Source organism: Oryx dammah, unplaced genomic scaffold (assembly GCF_014754425.2).
Source record: "Oryx dammah isolate SB20612 unplaced genomic scaffold, SCBI_Odam_1.1 HiC_scaffold_25, whole genome shotgun sequence".
NCBI classification, from domain to species: domain Eukaryota; kingdom Metazoa; phylum Chordata; class Mammalia; order Artiodactyla; family Bovidae; genus Oryx; species Oryx dammah.
The window spans coordinates 43,987,286-44,002,980 of NW_024070209.1; the positions used below are offsets into that span (position 1 = coordinate 43,987,286).

General features: G+C 49.4%; 1 protein-coding gene across 3 annotated transcripts in view; it reads right to left on the bottom strand.

Moving 5' to 3' along the window:
- The window catches only part of LIMS1 (LIM zinc finger domain containing 1), an 80,441-nt gene that overhangs the window by 28,960 nt on the left and 35,786 nt on the right, over positions 1-15,695 (bottom strand). Inside the window, exon 1 of one of the 3 annotated variants that reach the window (XM_040224196.1) lies at positions 3,092-3,213. The exons of the other annotated variants lie outside the window; for them this stretch is intronic. Coding sequence (XP_040080130.1) covers positions 3,092-3,198 — 107 coding nt within the window. The 5' untranslated portion in view covers positions 3,199-3,213. Of the gene's footprint in view, positions 1-3,091; positions 3,214-15,695 lie in introns of those variants that run through there. 3 annotated transcript variants of the gene reach the window in all.

A 15,695-nucleotide genomic window follows, 5' to 3' on the forward strand; every position in this document is an offset into this window, starting at 1 on the left:
GGAAGGGACACACAGCCACGAGGGGGACACACAGCCACAGGGGGACACACAGCCATGCAGGGGGACACACAGCCATTGGGGGGAACACAGCCATGGGAAGACACAGCCAAGGGAGGACACATAGTTATTGGGGACACAGCCACGGGGCAGACACAGCCATGGGGGACACACAGCCAGGGGAGGACACACAGCTATGGGATGACATAGCCACAGGGGGGACAGCCATGGGAGGACACAGCCATGCAATGAGAGGCCAAGGTGGGGTGATGCCCAACAAGTCAGACACACTGAAAGACCCCCTGCAGCTGTTGGGGTAGCTGCCAGGCTGACTTCTGACCCTGGGTCTCCGCAGAACCACACATTTCTGCATCTGAAGCCTCCCTGGCTGTGTGGTACTTGTTATGGCAGTTCTAAGAAGCTGATGGGACCACTGTTCTGTATGAATGTGAAACATACTTCATGATTATTTCTAAAAGTAGATTTTACTAAGAACACTTGTGTCTAAAGTGGATACAGGCAGTGTTTCTCAGGAAAGCCTTTCACAAGCTTCTGTTCTAAACAGTTTCAGTTTGAGGTGGGAAGACCTTTCATGACTCTTGTGTGCTCTTTGGACACATGTGTCCGGTTGCAGAGCACAGCCTTCAGTTTCAACTCAAAAGGAAAACGTCTTCTGGCAGTGAGCAGAGCTGGGCTAGCCTCTAGTTGTTTTTCTGCCCGAATCCATGATCATGCCAAGAAGACAACAGGTGCGTGGGGGTCAGAGTTAGCGTGGTTTTGTGCAACTCTGAGGTGCCTGGTGTCACCGGTGCTCAGTGCGGCAGCAGCTCGTGGGAGGAACACTTGCAGGTGACCCTCTGGGACCCAGACCCTGGTATCGCAGGGTGGCACAGCCTTGACTCTGCACAGAGTAGGTGCTCATCCCCAGTGTCCCTGGGCAGCCCAACCTCGACTCCGCGCACAGTAGGCACTCATCCCTGGTGTCTCAGGGTGGCCCAGCTTCGACCCAGCACACAGTAGGCATTCATCCCCGGTGTCTTGATTTGGCGCACCAGGAGGCACCGGATGAGTGTCAGCTGAGTGAGTCACCCACACAGGGCAACATTCACACGACAACACCACCTCCTGCTAAGCCAGTGGTGAGGGTTTTTTGAGATAATAAATGACACTGAATAACGGTAGTGATGTTTATCCTTGGTTTAAAGAGGAGCCTCTTGAGGTTCATCTAGGTTTCCTGACCCAGCAGCCTGAACTGGGTGTGACTAACCTCAAAGTCAACCCTCCCACCCCTATTATCCGAGGAGCCTGCCTTGATACTACACACAGGCTTCCTATAAAACAAGGTGAAAACCCTGCCTCTCTAAATCGACAGAGGACTTTTTCCTGGCTAAGCTCGCAGTCCTAAAATACACAGTCACTTCCCTGCACCTGGGGACACAGGAATGGCGGAAGCCCAAATCCCTTCTTATCACACAGCAGAATCAACAGAAACACGGCCCCTCAACCCAAGGCAACAAGCAATACACCTTCATAATGATTCTCCTTCTGGTAACGTAAACTCCAGACAAAAGAACATAATCACATTGTTTCAAAGGCCTCTATGACTACACAGGTAACCAGCCCCTCTGACATGTAGGTAGGCTCATTCATGGAGACTCTGGCAACTGTGAAAATAAATAAAAGATGGCTGGTCTCAAATGCTGTTTTATATAACTTTTTTAGAAAAGTAAATTCTTTAGGATCTCAAATCTGAAATTAAACTATTTTTGGTAAGTTTTTGCTCTCAGAGCAAGAATAGATTGGAGTTCATTTCAGCGGTCGGGATTACCTGCCTCTCTGGTCAAGTACGATGTGTTCGACATTCCCACTAAACCTCATCCTTATCCCTGGTGGTTCAGCAGTTAAGACTCTGAGCTTCCCACTGCAGAGGCCACAGTTCAACCCCTGGTCGAGGAACTGAGATCCCACAAGTTGCTTGGCGCAGTCAATAACAACAAAAAAATCTGTTTAATCCAGTCAGTTCAAAGTTAAGGCGACTGAATGCAGCTAAGAGACACATGATGTCATAGCGAAAAAAATCCAAATAATGTTGGTGTCAACACCGGGCTTCCCTGGTGGCTCAGTGATAATCTGCCTGCAATGCGGGAGACATGGGTTCTATACCTGAGTTGGGAAGATCTCCTAGAAAAGGAAACGGCAACCCCCTCCAGTATTCTTTCCTGGAGACTTCCATGGACAGAGGAGCCTGGCAGGCTACAGTCCGTGGGGTCACAGAGTCGGACACGACTGAGCGACTAACACTTAATGCTGCAGTTCTCTTCAAACGCAGACAAGAGTGGACAATTTTCAAATAAACGTTTCCCTCCCAAAGTACAGTTATTGTGGTAAATTTGTAGACAAATTTAATATGTTTAAAGAGCTTCCTTGTCAATTTTTTCCTGTTAAATAACTTAAACTCTAAAAATAAATCCATAGGAGAAAGAGCAATAGTATATAATGTATTTATTCCTCTCACATCTAAGTGGAAAAATCAAATGCATGAACGGGGGGTCCACAAACACACTGATGTGCTGCCCAGCATAGGTGTCAGAAGCAGGGTTCCCTCAGACAAAGCCCCTTCTCCTCACAGCGAACACAGCAGTTTAACCCATAGCTTAATGTGGCAGGGGCTTTTCAGAACCTAAAACCTAAGAAAGAAATTCAGTAGGGGCAACAAAAACTAAAAATGTGTTGTCTGACTGAGGCAAGTTAACTTTGGAAATAGAAAACTCCTAAGCTCCTCAGTTACAAGGTCTGAGGGTTTGTGATGTCCTTCCTTCCCTTCCAGATTACATTCAGAAGTTGCTCTGCCTTCCTCTGTGAAATCCATTTCAGTAACAAAGAACCTTCGAAGCCACCCCGACCCCCACCAAGACACCATCCACAAACCTCATCCCTAAAGAGCAGAGAAAAACTCCTCTGAAACGCGTCCTAAGAAGCCAAAGGGATGCATGTCTCCACCGTCCACAGCTCTGCCATTACCGGTAGCGGACTCAGGACTGAGAGAGACCCGCGAGGCTCCGGCTGCCCATCCCTGTCGCGCGGCTCCACTCACCTGATCGCCTCCTCCCGCGGCCCCGGGAGCCGCAGGCTGTCCGGCCGGTCCCTCCGCCGGCGGTAGAGCCCCGACTGTGAGAGCTCTTTCAGCTGTAAGGCCGTCATGCTCCCGACCCTCCAGGGCCCGCCCCAGACCCCCGATGGCGACCCTCGGAGCCGGCACCGACGGAGCCCGTCCTGGCCCACGCGCACACCTGGCCCAGGGAGAGGCCTGGGGCGGCGGCGCCCTGCCCGGCGCTTCCTGCTTCCCCGACGCACCCCCTCCCTGGGCCGGGCTTATCTCCGCCTGCACCTGGGGGGGGGGGGGGCGGCGGGACCTGGTGCTCACGTGTTGACCAACAGGCAAAGCCTGGCGGCAGTGAGCCATCACACCGGCGCCGGCATGAATCCTACCAGCATCGTTCTGATCAAAACCGGCTGAAAAGTCCCTGAAAGGTAGCAACTAGAGGAGGGGCCTCCCCTGTTCTATTTGCCAGGAAACCCACCAACACTTCACAGGCAGCTGCCGGTGTCAAGAAGTGCCTGGTCATCAGGAGTTCCTAGGGACATTTTCCCTAAAAAAAAAGAAAAAAAAAGAAAGCCCAGTTCTCAAGGCAGCAGCTAGTTCCTCCCTCTCCACTGAGCTCTAAATCCTCTTTAGAAAGGAAGGAAGTGCCTTCTTTCCTCCCCCATTAAATGTTACTCAAAAATTCATAACTGAAAGGAAAGTGGTTTCTTCTACCAACCCCCATCCGGGGATTGTCTCAACCCAGGATCGCCCGGGGTCCCCTCACCTGAGATGCCCACAGTCTACCCAGAACTGTCCTGGGTACCCAGGAGCCCTGAATGTTTGACCCCAAATCAGGAGGGCAGGTCTGGTTCCTGGGGTGAAGAGTATAGGTGGGTGTCTGCAGAATGGGGGACAGACATCAGGGACATGTCCTTGTCACCCAGCCCCGCAGGATGCCAGCAAGACAGCAGGCAGCTCTGACTCAGCCTCTTCTCAGGACAGGCCACTCTTGCTCTCGGCCAGCAGCCTGGCTTTGTGGTTCCGGCATTTTCTGTCTGTGTCAGCATCTTCCTGCCAGGATCTCCTCCAGGCTGAGAGCAGAATGGCTCTGAAAGTTCTTTTCACTCCAAGAGTTAAAGAGTTAACATACTCCCGTCTCTAGAAGGATGTGTATTGTGAATCTAAGTGTTGGGGCATCCCATGGAAGCAGGGTTTCTTCTTGGTCTCACTCCTTCACTCAGCATCACAGCCCTGGCTCCCCTGGGGCTGCGACCCTGATCCCGCTGTCCCCTAGAAACATGACGTTCTACAGCTGCCATCAAAATGCAATATCCGGTTTTAAAGAAGATGCATTGGGGAAATTAGTAACGTTGTGTGTGTGTTAGTCACTCAGTCGTGTCGGACTCTTTGCTACTTCATGGACTGTAGCCCACCAGGCTTTTCTGTCTATGGGATTCTCAAGGCAAGATTAGTGGAGTGGGTTGCTATTCCCTTCTCCAGGGGATCTTCCAGAGCCAGGGATCAAACCCGGGTCTCCCACACTGCAGGCCGATTCTTTACGTCTGAGCCACCAGGGAAGCCCAAGTAATATTGTTACCACTCTAGATTTAATTAGTGATGAAAGGTTAAAAACAATGAAGTGACAGGTGTTGCTCTTCCTCCCTCTGGAAGCAGACACAGAAAACTGGTCCCAGGAGCCTTGGCACTGGGCAGAGCAGCAGAAGACAGCTGTATACCTTCTGGACTTTCACTGTCCCACTTATTCAAAATAAATGCAAAAAATATAGAAGGTTTACATATGCCTTTCATACAAAGCTCTAGAATCCTACTGAGACCCCCCCCCCAAAATACAGATAAGTTGAAAGTTTACAGTAAGAGAAACCTCAAATCAGGATTCCTAAAGTGTCTAATTCTTTTTGTCATGATCGGTGAAAAACGCAGAGAAACAATCTTTTTTTTTTTTTAAATTGCAAGCATCAAAACAGGTAAGACACCTAATGAATAAAACACAATTACTTGTGGCCACTGCAGACACAGAAGCCTCAAAATAGGACTATAACATAGTAATATGGATATGTCCTATAACATAGGACATATGTATCTATAAGAAAATGTAAATAAGAGAGCTTGATTTTATTTTTTGTTCATGGTGTTTTCTTTTTTAACTTTTTATTTTGTATTGGGGTATAGCCAGTTAATAAGGTTATAATAGTTTCATGTGAACAGCAAAGGGACTCAGCCATACATATACATGTATCCATTCTCCCTCAAACCCCCCTCCATCCAGGCTGCCACATAACATTGAGCAGAGTTCCCTGTGCTGTCCTTGTTGGTTATCCATTTCAAATATAGCAGTGTGGACATGTCCATCCCAAATTCCCTAACTGTCCCTTCCTTCCTCCTTAACCATAAATCGGTTCTCTAAGTCTGAGTATCTCTGTTAAGAGAGCTTGATTTCTAAGAGACCTTTTAAAGGTTCTAGGTGGCCCACTGACAAGGAAAAAGGGCTTGGAAACTAGTAAAGCTGACAAGACAGGAAACACCTACTGTGTAGGACGAATCCTGTAGGTGATGAGTCTAAGGTTAAAAGGATGTGAACAGAAAAAAAAAAAAAAGAACAAACCGAAACAATTCATGGCCTTTGACTTTTAAAATAGCTGTGCTGACAAATAGAAATTTCAGTAAACTGATGCTAATATATGCTATCAACTGGGTAAAATTAAATCCCGAGGTTTTGGGCAAAGGTCTTTTAACCCCTGTCATTTTACTGACAACAGACTATGAGAGACAGAGCTGTCCCTCTGCCCCAAGTTCACTGGGAGTTGCTGTGTGGGGTGTGCAGCTGGGGTGAGCTGCCCCCAGCAAAGTTTCCAGCACGGAAAGAGGGAGGGGCAGTGCACAAGGAGGCAGCGACAAGGACATCTCACGTCCCCGGGTTCCTTCCTTTCAAGCTTTTCCACAGAAAGTTGTCAATGGAGCCCGCGTGGAGATCAGGGCTATTTAAAAAGAGTTTTAAATTTCAAAGGATGGTCTAAGCATCTGGTACTGAGGGAGGCCACGTGGGTGTCGACACGGGAAGTTCATTTCTCAGAGTAGGGCAGTGCTCCCACCTGATGAAGCTCCTGGGCTCCCCGCCCCCACCTTTACTGCCCATCAACTGCCAAGGAGCTGAAGGTTCACAAACACGCTGCCGAGGGGCACCTCCCAACTCCCACCACAGGGGCGGCTGCTCTGTGAACCTGCCCGCCCGCCCACTAGGCTCTCCTGGGGCCTGATGGTTCTGTGAGTTTATTCTCTTGGATTAAATGACTAAACAGGAAGGTCCAGGGAGCATCGCACCAGGCCTTGCTCTGCAGGTTGACCTCTGACCCTGGGCCCCACCTTTCGGGGGTCATGGACCATCTGTGAGTCTGATAAAGGTCACTGAGCCTCAGCAATGACTGAGCACAACACTGCCTCCACCTCAGGGCATGGGCAGGGGACTTAACAGGGACCCCCCTGAGCTCAACTGTGGCCAGACTCTGGTTCAGGGGAGTCCCTGCTGTCTTCCTCAACTTCTCCCCAACTCCCAGCTCATCTCTGCCTCTGGCCTCACCATCCTCTCTGTCTTCCACATTTGCAAGAGGTCTTCCCAAACATAAACTCAAAGGCCGTAGAAAACCCTGCAGTGCCCCCTACCCCAGCCAATCCCCACTCAGTATCACTGCAGGGGTCCCTCTCACAGGGGGCTTTGGGACAAGGGTCTCCACCTCCCCTGCCACCAGATACCAGCCCTCCCAGAGAAGCTATACAGCTTCTTCATCTCTGGTCAACAAGGTCAGGTACACAGTACAGCAGGCATTTCCTAAGTTTTCTTAGTTGGTTTAGTTGTCCGACCAACTGATTCCGAGAGACTCGTCAGTTTATGATGATGCTAAGCTTGAGTCACCCTGCTTATTTAACTTCTATGCAGAGTACATCATGAAAAACGCTGGGCTGGAAGAAGCACAAGCTGGAATCAAGATTGCCAGGAGAAATATCAATAACCTCAGATATGCAGATGACACCACCCTTATGGCAGAACGTGAAGAGGAACTAAAAAGCCTCTTGATGAAAGTGAAAAAGGAGAGTGAAAAAGTTGGCTTAAAGCTCAACATTCAGAAAACTAAGATCATGGCATCCGGTCCCATCACTTTATGGCAAATAGATGGGGAAACAGTGGAAACAGTGTCAGACTTTATTTTTGGGGCTCCAAAATCACTGCAGAGGGTGACTGCAGCCATGAAATTAAAATACACTTACTCCTTGGAAGAAAAGTTATGACCAACCTAGATAGCATATTGAAAAGTAGACACATTACTTTGCCAACAAAGATCTGTCTAGTCAAGGCTATGGTTTTTCCAGTGGTCATCTATGGATGCGAGAGTTGGACTGTGAAGAAGGCTGAGCGCCGAAGAATTGATACTTTTCAACTATGGTGTTGGAGAAGACTCTTGAGAGTCCCTTGGACTGCAAGGAGATCCAACCAGTCCATTCTAAAGGAGATCACTCCTGGGTGTTCTTTGGAAGTAATGATGCTAAAGCTGAAACTCCAGTACTTTGGCCACCTCATGAGAAGAGCTGACTCATTGGAAAAGACTCTGATGCTGGGAGGGATTGGGGGCAGGAGAAAAAGGGGACGACAGAGGATGAGATGGCTGGATGGCATCACTGACTCGATGGACGTGAGTTTGAGTGAACTCTGGGAGATGGTGATGGACAGGGAGGCCTGGCGTGCTGCAATTCATGGGGTGGCAAAGAGTCGGACATGACTGAGCGACTGAACTGAACTGAACTGAACTGAAGCTTGAGATGAATGCCCCGGAGCTTTGAAACTCCTAACCCTAACCCTGTTTTGCTTCTGCATTTAACATGCGACGTTACCTAAGTGAGAATCATAAAGGCACATCCCTTCCATGATTTCGGGAAATGCTACTTTCCTCGCAGAATCCCGACACTGTGTATTTGTAGCGCTGAGCACCTCCCATGAGCATGAACACTTTCTTTTGTGATAACAGCTAGAACACCCGCCCTGGTCTGCCCCTTCAGCTGAGTCAGCGAGGTTCTCAGTGTGCCTGCTCCACACACTCCTTCAGGCCATGGGGAGTGAAGAGAGCTGGTTAAACCCTCTGTCCTGAAGATGGGCTGCCAGTGTCCTGCATGGCAGGCTCCTTGGAGGAGGGGGCTGAGGCTGCACAGGCTTCCTGGCTAGCAGTGGGTGGGACCCACGTCAGGCCCCCTCCCAAGACCAGGAGCCTCAGGCTGCAGATGCCTGAGCAGCTGGACACTGCCAGGCCATTAATCTCCTCGTATGATGAGAAGAATTTTGTTTTGCAAACACTCTGAACTCAGTGGAAATGAGTCCTTTTCAGTTTACATTTTATCACATGAGTAGTCACCTTTGGGGTAAGCAAAGTTTCCCTGATGGAGCAGAGCAGTCCCCTCTCTCATCCACACTCCCTCCCCCCAGACACTGGCTTCCTTGTCATCCATGAAGGCTCAGACCCTGTGTTTCTCATGCGCAGGTTCAAACAGTAGAGCAGAGTGTGAGAGGGCTGAATCCACTGTCCAGAAAAGAAGTCACCAAAAACACGGTCCCTAACCTGCTTGCCAGTCCCTCTGAAAGTGCCCCTCCTCCTCTTGGGGAGCCTCGATAAAAGTCATCCATCAAAAAGGGGGGGGCGGGGGGGGGCGGGGTCGGGGATGAGATTAGAGAGTCCGGCGGGGGTTGGGGGGTTGTCTCTCAAAGGTCTCTTTATCCTAAGAGCCTGGGAACCACAGGGGCCTGAGATCAAACTTGTTTTGCAAAGACCCCTCTCACAGACCTGGGAGCCAGGAGGCCTAGCCTTCAGAGGAGAGACTGCGGGGTGGGCATTTAGGGAGAGGAGGGGGTGAGGAACCAGACAGGGAGCCCGGGCTGCACTCCTTCTGCCTCAATCCTGCCCGTGGAAAGCCAGCATTTAAATCCACTTTGAATCTAAGATTTTCAAAAAGTATTACAAAAGAAAAGGCTGGGACACAGACAGACGTGTCCGCGTGGTGCTCTGTGCGGAGCTGATGCAAGTACTGCTCACAGCTCACGGCCCATCCAGCGTTCATCCCAGTCCCACCAGCCATGGATCATCACTACCCTCGCTGTGCAGAAGAGGTGACCAAGTGTCAAAGCAGGTCGGTGTCTAGCCAAGCACAGCCACCAAGGGGAGGTAGAGCAACACTCGGCCTCGCTACTGCCCCTGGGCCCAAGCTCACGTCCACTGGTCAGCAGGAGGTCTGTCCTGAGCCTCTCAGGTGAACAAGCCCGCCCAGGAGCTCCAGGGACACACAGTGAGGGGCCTAGGGGGAACTGCCCCCAAATGTTCCTCGAAGGCACATGGATTACTCTAAACTACAGGTACTTAAGAATGGTGGATGCGACAGGGACACTGTGACCCCTTCTCCACCCCCCGAGGCAGGAGCTGAGCCTCCATAAAGGATGTGCTTATCGGTGGAGACAGAGAACCTGAACAAACAAACCCTCAGCTTCATTAGGGGACCAACCCCAGGCGAAACTGCTCAGATTCTTCATTAATTGAGCATCCAAAGCCTGCGCTTCTTTGTTCTGTCACGTGTGCATGCGTGCTAAGTCGCTTTAGTCCTGTCTGACTATGCAACCCTATGGACTGTAGCCTGCCAGGCTCTTCTGTCCATGGGATTCTCCAGAAAAGAATATTGGAGTGGGTTGCCATGCCCTTCTCCAGGGGATTTTCCTGACCCAGGGACAGAACCCAGGTCTCCTGCATTGCAGGCAGATTCTTTACCATCTGGGGCTTGCCTGGTGGCTCAGCTGGTAAAGAATCCGCCTGTAATGTGGGAGACCTGGGTTCGATCCCTGGGTTGGGAAGATCCCCTGGAGAAGGAAAAGGCTACCCACTCCAGTATTCTGGCCTGGAGAATTCCATGGACTGTATAGTCCATTGGGTTGCAAAGAGTCGGACACGACTGAGTGACGTTCACTTTCTTTACCATCTGAGCCACTAGGTAAGCCCCTCTTTATCCTGGCTGCTGCTGCTGCTGCTAAGTCGCTTCAGTCGTGTCCGATTCTGTGAGACCCCACAGACGGCAGCCCACCAGGCTCCCCTGTCCCTGGGATTCTCCAGGCAAGAACACTGGAGTGGGTTGCCATTGTCTTGGCAACTCCTGTCAAATTTGTTTCTTTGTCTAACGAACATAAAAGCCACCTTCTTTGGCCACATTTTGGGTCCCACTTCTGTGAGACCTCCGTGTGCAGGAATTAAGACTTGCCTCTCTGTCTCCTGTTCATCAATCTTGTGCCAGTTTTACTATCAGTCCAGAGACAAGAACTCCAGGGGGGTGGGAGGGTGTTTCCTCGCCACTGCGGGCACAGGAACCCTGAGAACAGCCCCAGACTAAACACAGGCTGGAGAGACTGAACCACATCCCCACCCCATCCCCCGTCCCACCAGCCCACGTTCCCTCCTGGAGCCAGGACCCCGGTCGACCTGGATGAAAGTGGTGGACGGGTATTGAAGGTTCAAAAGGAGACTGAGGCCACTGACACGGACCTTCCTTCTAGTTTCGGGAGCAAAAGCCAGTGGACAGAGTCAGACGTGAACCTTTGATGTCACTGGATTCCTGGACTGCTTGGAGACCATCTCCCTTCAGGGTCTGGTGAAGACTCAGGCTTCCAAGAATTCAGGGAAAAAGGCAAAGATTCTAAAGAAAACAAGTTTTCTCAAGACCAAGTGTGTTGTTGTACAGAACAGCGGACTGAGGGGGCCTACGCCCCCAGGTCCTGGTCTGCAAGCCCTCTATTACAGCTTCCTTAATGTCTGTCAACAGAAAAGTAGATATAACATGTTGTGAGTTCTTCACTCAACACCGCACAGCTATAGAAGAGAGTGAAAGTAAAGTGAGAGTCACTCAGTCATGTCCGACTCTTTGCGACCCCATGGACTATACAGTCCATGGAATTCTCCAGGCCAGAATGCTGGAGCGGGTAGCCTTTCCCTTTTCCAGGGGATCTTCCCAACCTAGGGATCGAACCCAGGTCTCCCACATTGCGGGTGGATTCTTTACCAGCTGAGCCACTAGGGAAGCCCAGGAATACTGGAGTAGGTAGCCATTCCCTTCTCCAAGGGATCTTCTTGACTCGTGAATTGAACCGGGGTCTCCTGCATTGCAGGGGGATTCTTTACCAGCTGAGCTACCAGGGAATCCCAGAGAAGAGAGATAGCTCACTAAAGCTTCACAGACAACCCATGAATGAACCAAGAACAAGGCTAAGAGAAAAGCCCAATTTGCATAGTAACACAGATGATACACATTATATAAAATCTGAAACAAAATAAACAAGCACTTTCCTGGAGGTCCAGTGGTTTAGACCCCCTGCTTCCATTGCAGGAGGCATGCGTGGCTTTGATCCCTAGATTCTGCATGAAAAAGAATAAATAATCCTTTGCAATGCTGGTCACCTTATGTGACAAGCCGATTCACTGGAAAAGACCCTGATGCTGGGAAAGATGGAAGGCAGGAGAAGGGGACAACAGAGGATGAGATGGTTGAATGGCATCACCAACTCAATGGACATGAGTTTGAGCAAGCTCCGGAAAATGGTGAAGGGCAGGGAAGCCTGGAATGCTGCAGTCCATAGGTTGCAAAGAGTCAGACATGACTGAGCGACTGAACAATTATATGCACTGTTAAGATTACACAAATGTTTAATAAAAGGATAAACAAGAGCTTAGTTTCCTCCTGGAGGAAAAGTAGGAGGGAAAATCATCAATAAAGTGCACCCAGTGATACAACTGTATTTGTAACGCTTTATTTAAGGCAGGTGATAGGTACTTGGAGGCTCCTATTTAATTCTCTATATGTGTGTGCATGCACGTACACTCTCTGTTGTGTCTGATTCTGTGACCGTGCCACCACCTGGGAAGCATTACATTCTACATTTTCATTAAAAAGAATGACGCAGAGCATGCTTCTCTTGGAACAGGTTTGTAAACCAACAGGTTTTGAAGCTGCACTTCTGCCACCATGTGGCTCCTTAAGGTATTACATGCGCACAATTTGCAGAAAACGCGTCTGAAAAGGGGCATTGTTAATTCATTCTCAGGGGCAGCGTCACAGGAAAGTGACCCACAGTGAGAACCCGAATGTCCACCACTCTGTATGTAACCAATGCTAGAAGCCTATTTGACCAATTGTGAATGGTGCTTGATGACAGCACAGAAAGCATGACACGATGCAAACAAAGGAAACGGAACCCCCACCTTACACCACACACAAAGATGAACTCAGCGTTGGATTACGGACTTACACATAAGACCTGAAACTATAAACTCCCAGGAGAAATCAGAAAGGAAAAGCAACTTGACATCCATCTTGGCAACGACTTTCTTCATGTGACCACCAAGAACACAAGCCACCAAAGCAGTCGGCACGTGGGACTACATCAAACTGAAAAGCCCCTGTCCAGCAAAAGAAACAATAAAAAAATGAAAACATAATGTACAGATGAGAGAAGAAATTTTCAAATCACATGTCACATAAGCGGTTAATACCTAAGATGTATATTTTAAAAATGCATACAGCTCAAAAGCAAAAAAATAAAAACAAAAAAACCAAACATTTCCCCAAAGACTTACAGATGACCAACAGGTACACAGAAAATGCTCCACATCACTACTCATCAGGAAAATGCAAATCAAACTACAATGAAATGTCACCTCACACCTGTCGGTAACGTGTTCATAAAAAAGGCAAGAAACAACAAATGTTGGCAAGGATGTGGGGGGGAAAGGGAACCCTCATGCTCTGTGTGTGGGAATGTCAGTGTGGGCAGCCACTGCTGAACAGAGTAGGGAGGTTCCTCCAAAAAACTAAAAATAGAGCTACCACGTCACCCAGCAATCCCACGTCCGGGTGCATACTGGAAGGAAATGAAATCATGATCGCAGAGACAGCTTTGTGCTCTCATGCTTATGGCAGCACCGCTCACAAGGACCAAGACACACAGATAACCCGAAGGTCCATCGCGGGGTGAACAGATGAAGAAATTTTCTCTCTCTCTTATACACAGGCACACACGCACGCATACACACACACAGAGGAAAGCGTCTCAGCCATAAAAAAGGACATCCTGCCATTTGCAAAAGCATGGATGGACTGCTAGGGCATTACACGAAGTGAAATAAATCAGACCGAGAGAGACAAATACTATGTGATCGAATCTACACGTGGAATCAAACAACACTGACAGAAACAGCAGAAGGGTGATGCCAGGGACTGGGCCGGGGAGGGGAGGGGACATGCTGGTCAGAGGATATAGAGTTGAATTCCAGTTACGAGACCAATTAGCTTTGGGGATATGCTGTCCAGCATGGGGACAATAATTAACAATACTGTATACGCGAAAGTCCTTGCATGAGAAGACATTTTATGTTCTCACCACAACAAAATGGTAATTATGTGTGGTTGTGGGTGGGTTAATTAACCTTATCGTGGTAAACATGTTGGGAAACTATATACGTGTCTCAAATCATTACATTATACACCTTAAAATTACATGAAATTACATGTCAATTACATCTCAAGAAAGCTGGAAAAAAGGGAAAATTTTAAAAACATGCTATGAAGCCCAGTCAAAGGTGATGAGAAAGTTAGTGGACATGAACTGTAGGGGAAAAAAGGATGAATGTAAGATACATCCAAGATAGGAAGGTTTAAATTAGTCCTAACACCAGCAAAACCAGGTGAGATGGGCTGGCGTCCAGACACAACCACCCTGGTAGGTGAGTGGGGGACCTGTGTGTAGACTCCAAACCCAGGAGCGAAGAAGCAGGAAGAAGTAACTGAGAAGACGCCGGTCTACAGTGTGAGGCTGACGTGCAGACCCGGTGCTTATCCCAGCGGACCTTACCAGAGGCCAGCACCTCTCTTCTGAATACCCAGGCCGGAGAGACACAAACCTAGGGCATACACACGGCAGTCCTGACTAGACGTACAGAAACAGGTCCTCGTGTGAGATCGTGTGCACTCAAGCACTAACTTGGTGAAGGGAGCAGACCACTGGCTTAACTACATTCTGTTCACTCTGTGGGGTGGGGTGTGTGATGCCTGTACAGGGGTGCTTGCCCTGCCCCTTATCCCGGCTGCACCCCCCAACCAACCCCAGGCCTGTGTGGGCTCAGCCCCTCCAGTGGGAGCAGGACTCAGCATCCAGTTGAGACTCGTAAGACTGGGAAATCGACAAACAATGGGATCCCACTAAAAAGGAACGACATAAATTAGCCATCCGCTCAAACACACACAAACACAAACCTTCCCATAGGTGAGCACAGGTCTGACTGCCATGTCCTGGGCTCGATTCAGCTCACCCCACATCCCACAGATGTCCCCTCTCCTCCTCCCACTCCCACCAAGGTCAGCTCCCAGGTGCTCTGACAAGTCTCCAGTTTTCCTTCCAGAACAGGAAGGAAGGAAGTTTGCAAGTTCACAGTCATCACAAGAGTCCACTCATGAGGATGGTGACCAAGGGAGGATTAGTTTGATGTAACTAAAGTACATTACTATCTGGCCATTGCCACAGAACTGGATTTAACTTGAAAGGACCTGAATGCAGTGATGTCTAAAATTTAATATCAAACAGAGTTTTCATGACTGCTAACCTCCTCCATGGGAGAAGGCAATGGCAACCCACTCCAGTCCTCTTGCCTGGAAAATCCCATGGACGGAGGACCCTGGTAGGCTGCAGTCCATGGGGTCGCTAAGAGTCGGCCACGACTGAGCGTCTTCACTTTCACTTTTCACTTTCGCGCACTGGAGAAGGAAATGGCAACCCACTCCAGTGTTCTTGCCTGGAGAATCTCGGGGAACGGGGGAACCTGGTGAGCTGTTGTCTATGGGGTCGCACAGAGTCGGACACAACTGAAGCGACTTAGCAGCAGCAGCAGCAACCTCCTCCATGGCAGGGTCAGCAGATTCTTTCTTTCTGGTAGCACCATGAGGCTTCTGGGATCTCAGCCCGCCAATAGGGGATCAAACCCCAGACCCTGGCAGTGAGATACCAAGTCCTAACCACTGGACCAAACGGTCAGAGTATGACTATTTCAGGCTCTGAGGGCCCCAGGCCTCTGCTGTGACTTTTCACTATCCCCCGCCCCTGCCCGTGGCTCAGAGGCAGCCCTGGATGACAGCTAACAGACGCTGGGTTGCGTCCCAAGACTGATGTTTGAATATCATGTGATTTTCACACCTTCATGTTTTTCAGATATTAAAAGCTGTCAGAACCATTCTTGGCTCACAGGCTGTGGCTAGGCTTGGGCTTCAGACTGAACCACATCTGATAAACACACATAAAACACCATTTACTGTATAACCGTGAGAAAACAGATTTTTCTTTATAAAATGCTAACTCCTTAAGCAACATATCGGACAGTAGTTTCCCAAAGTGAATACCCCAAAGACCCCCAATCACAGCCTTCACAAGGACGAGTACCGGGTTTATAACAACAGAAAGACACACCCCCAGCTTCCACGGTGCCAGCAACAGTAGAGTCAAGACAGAGTCTGACCCAAACACACCTGCCCAGCC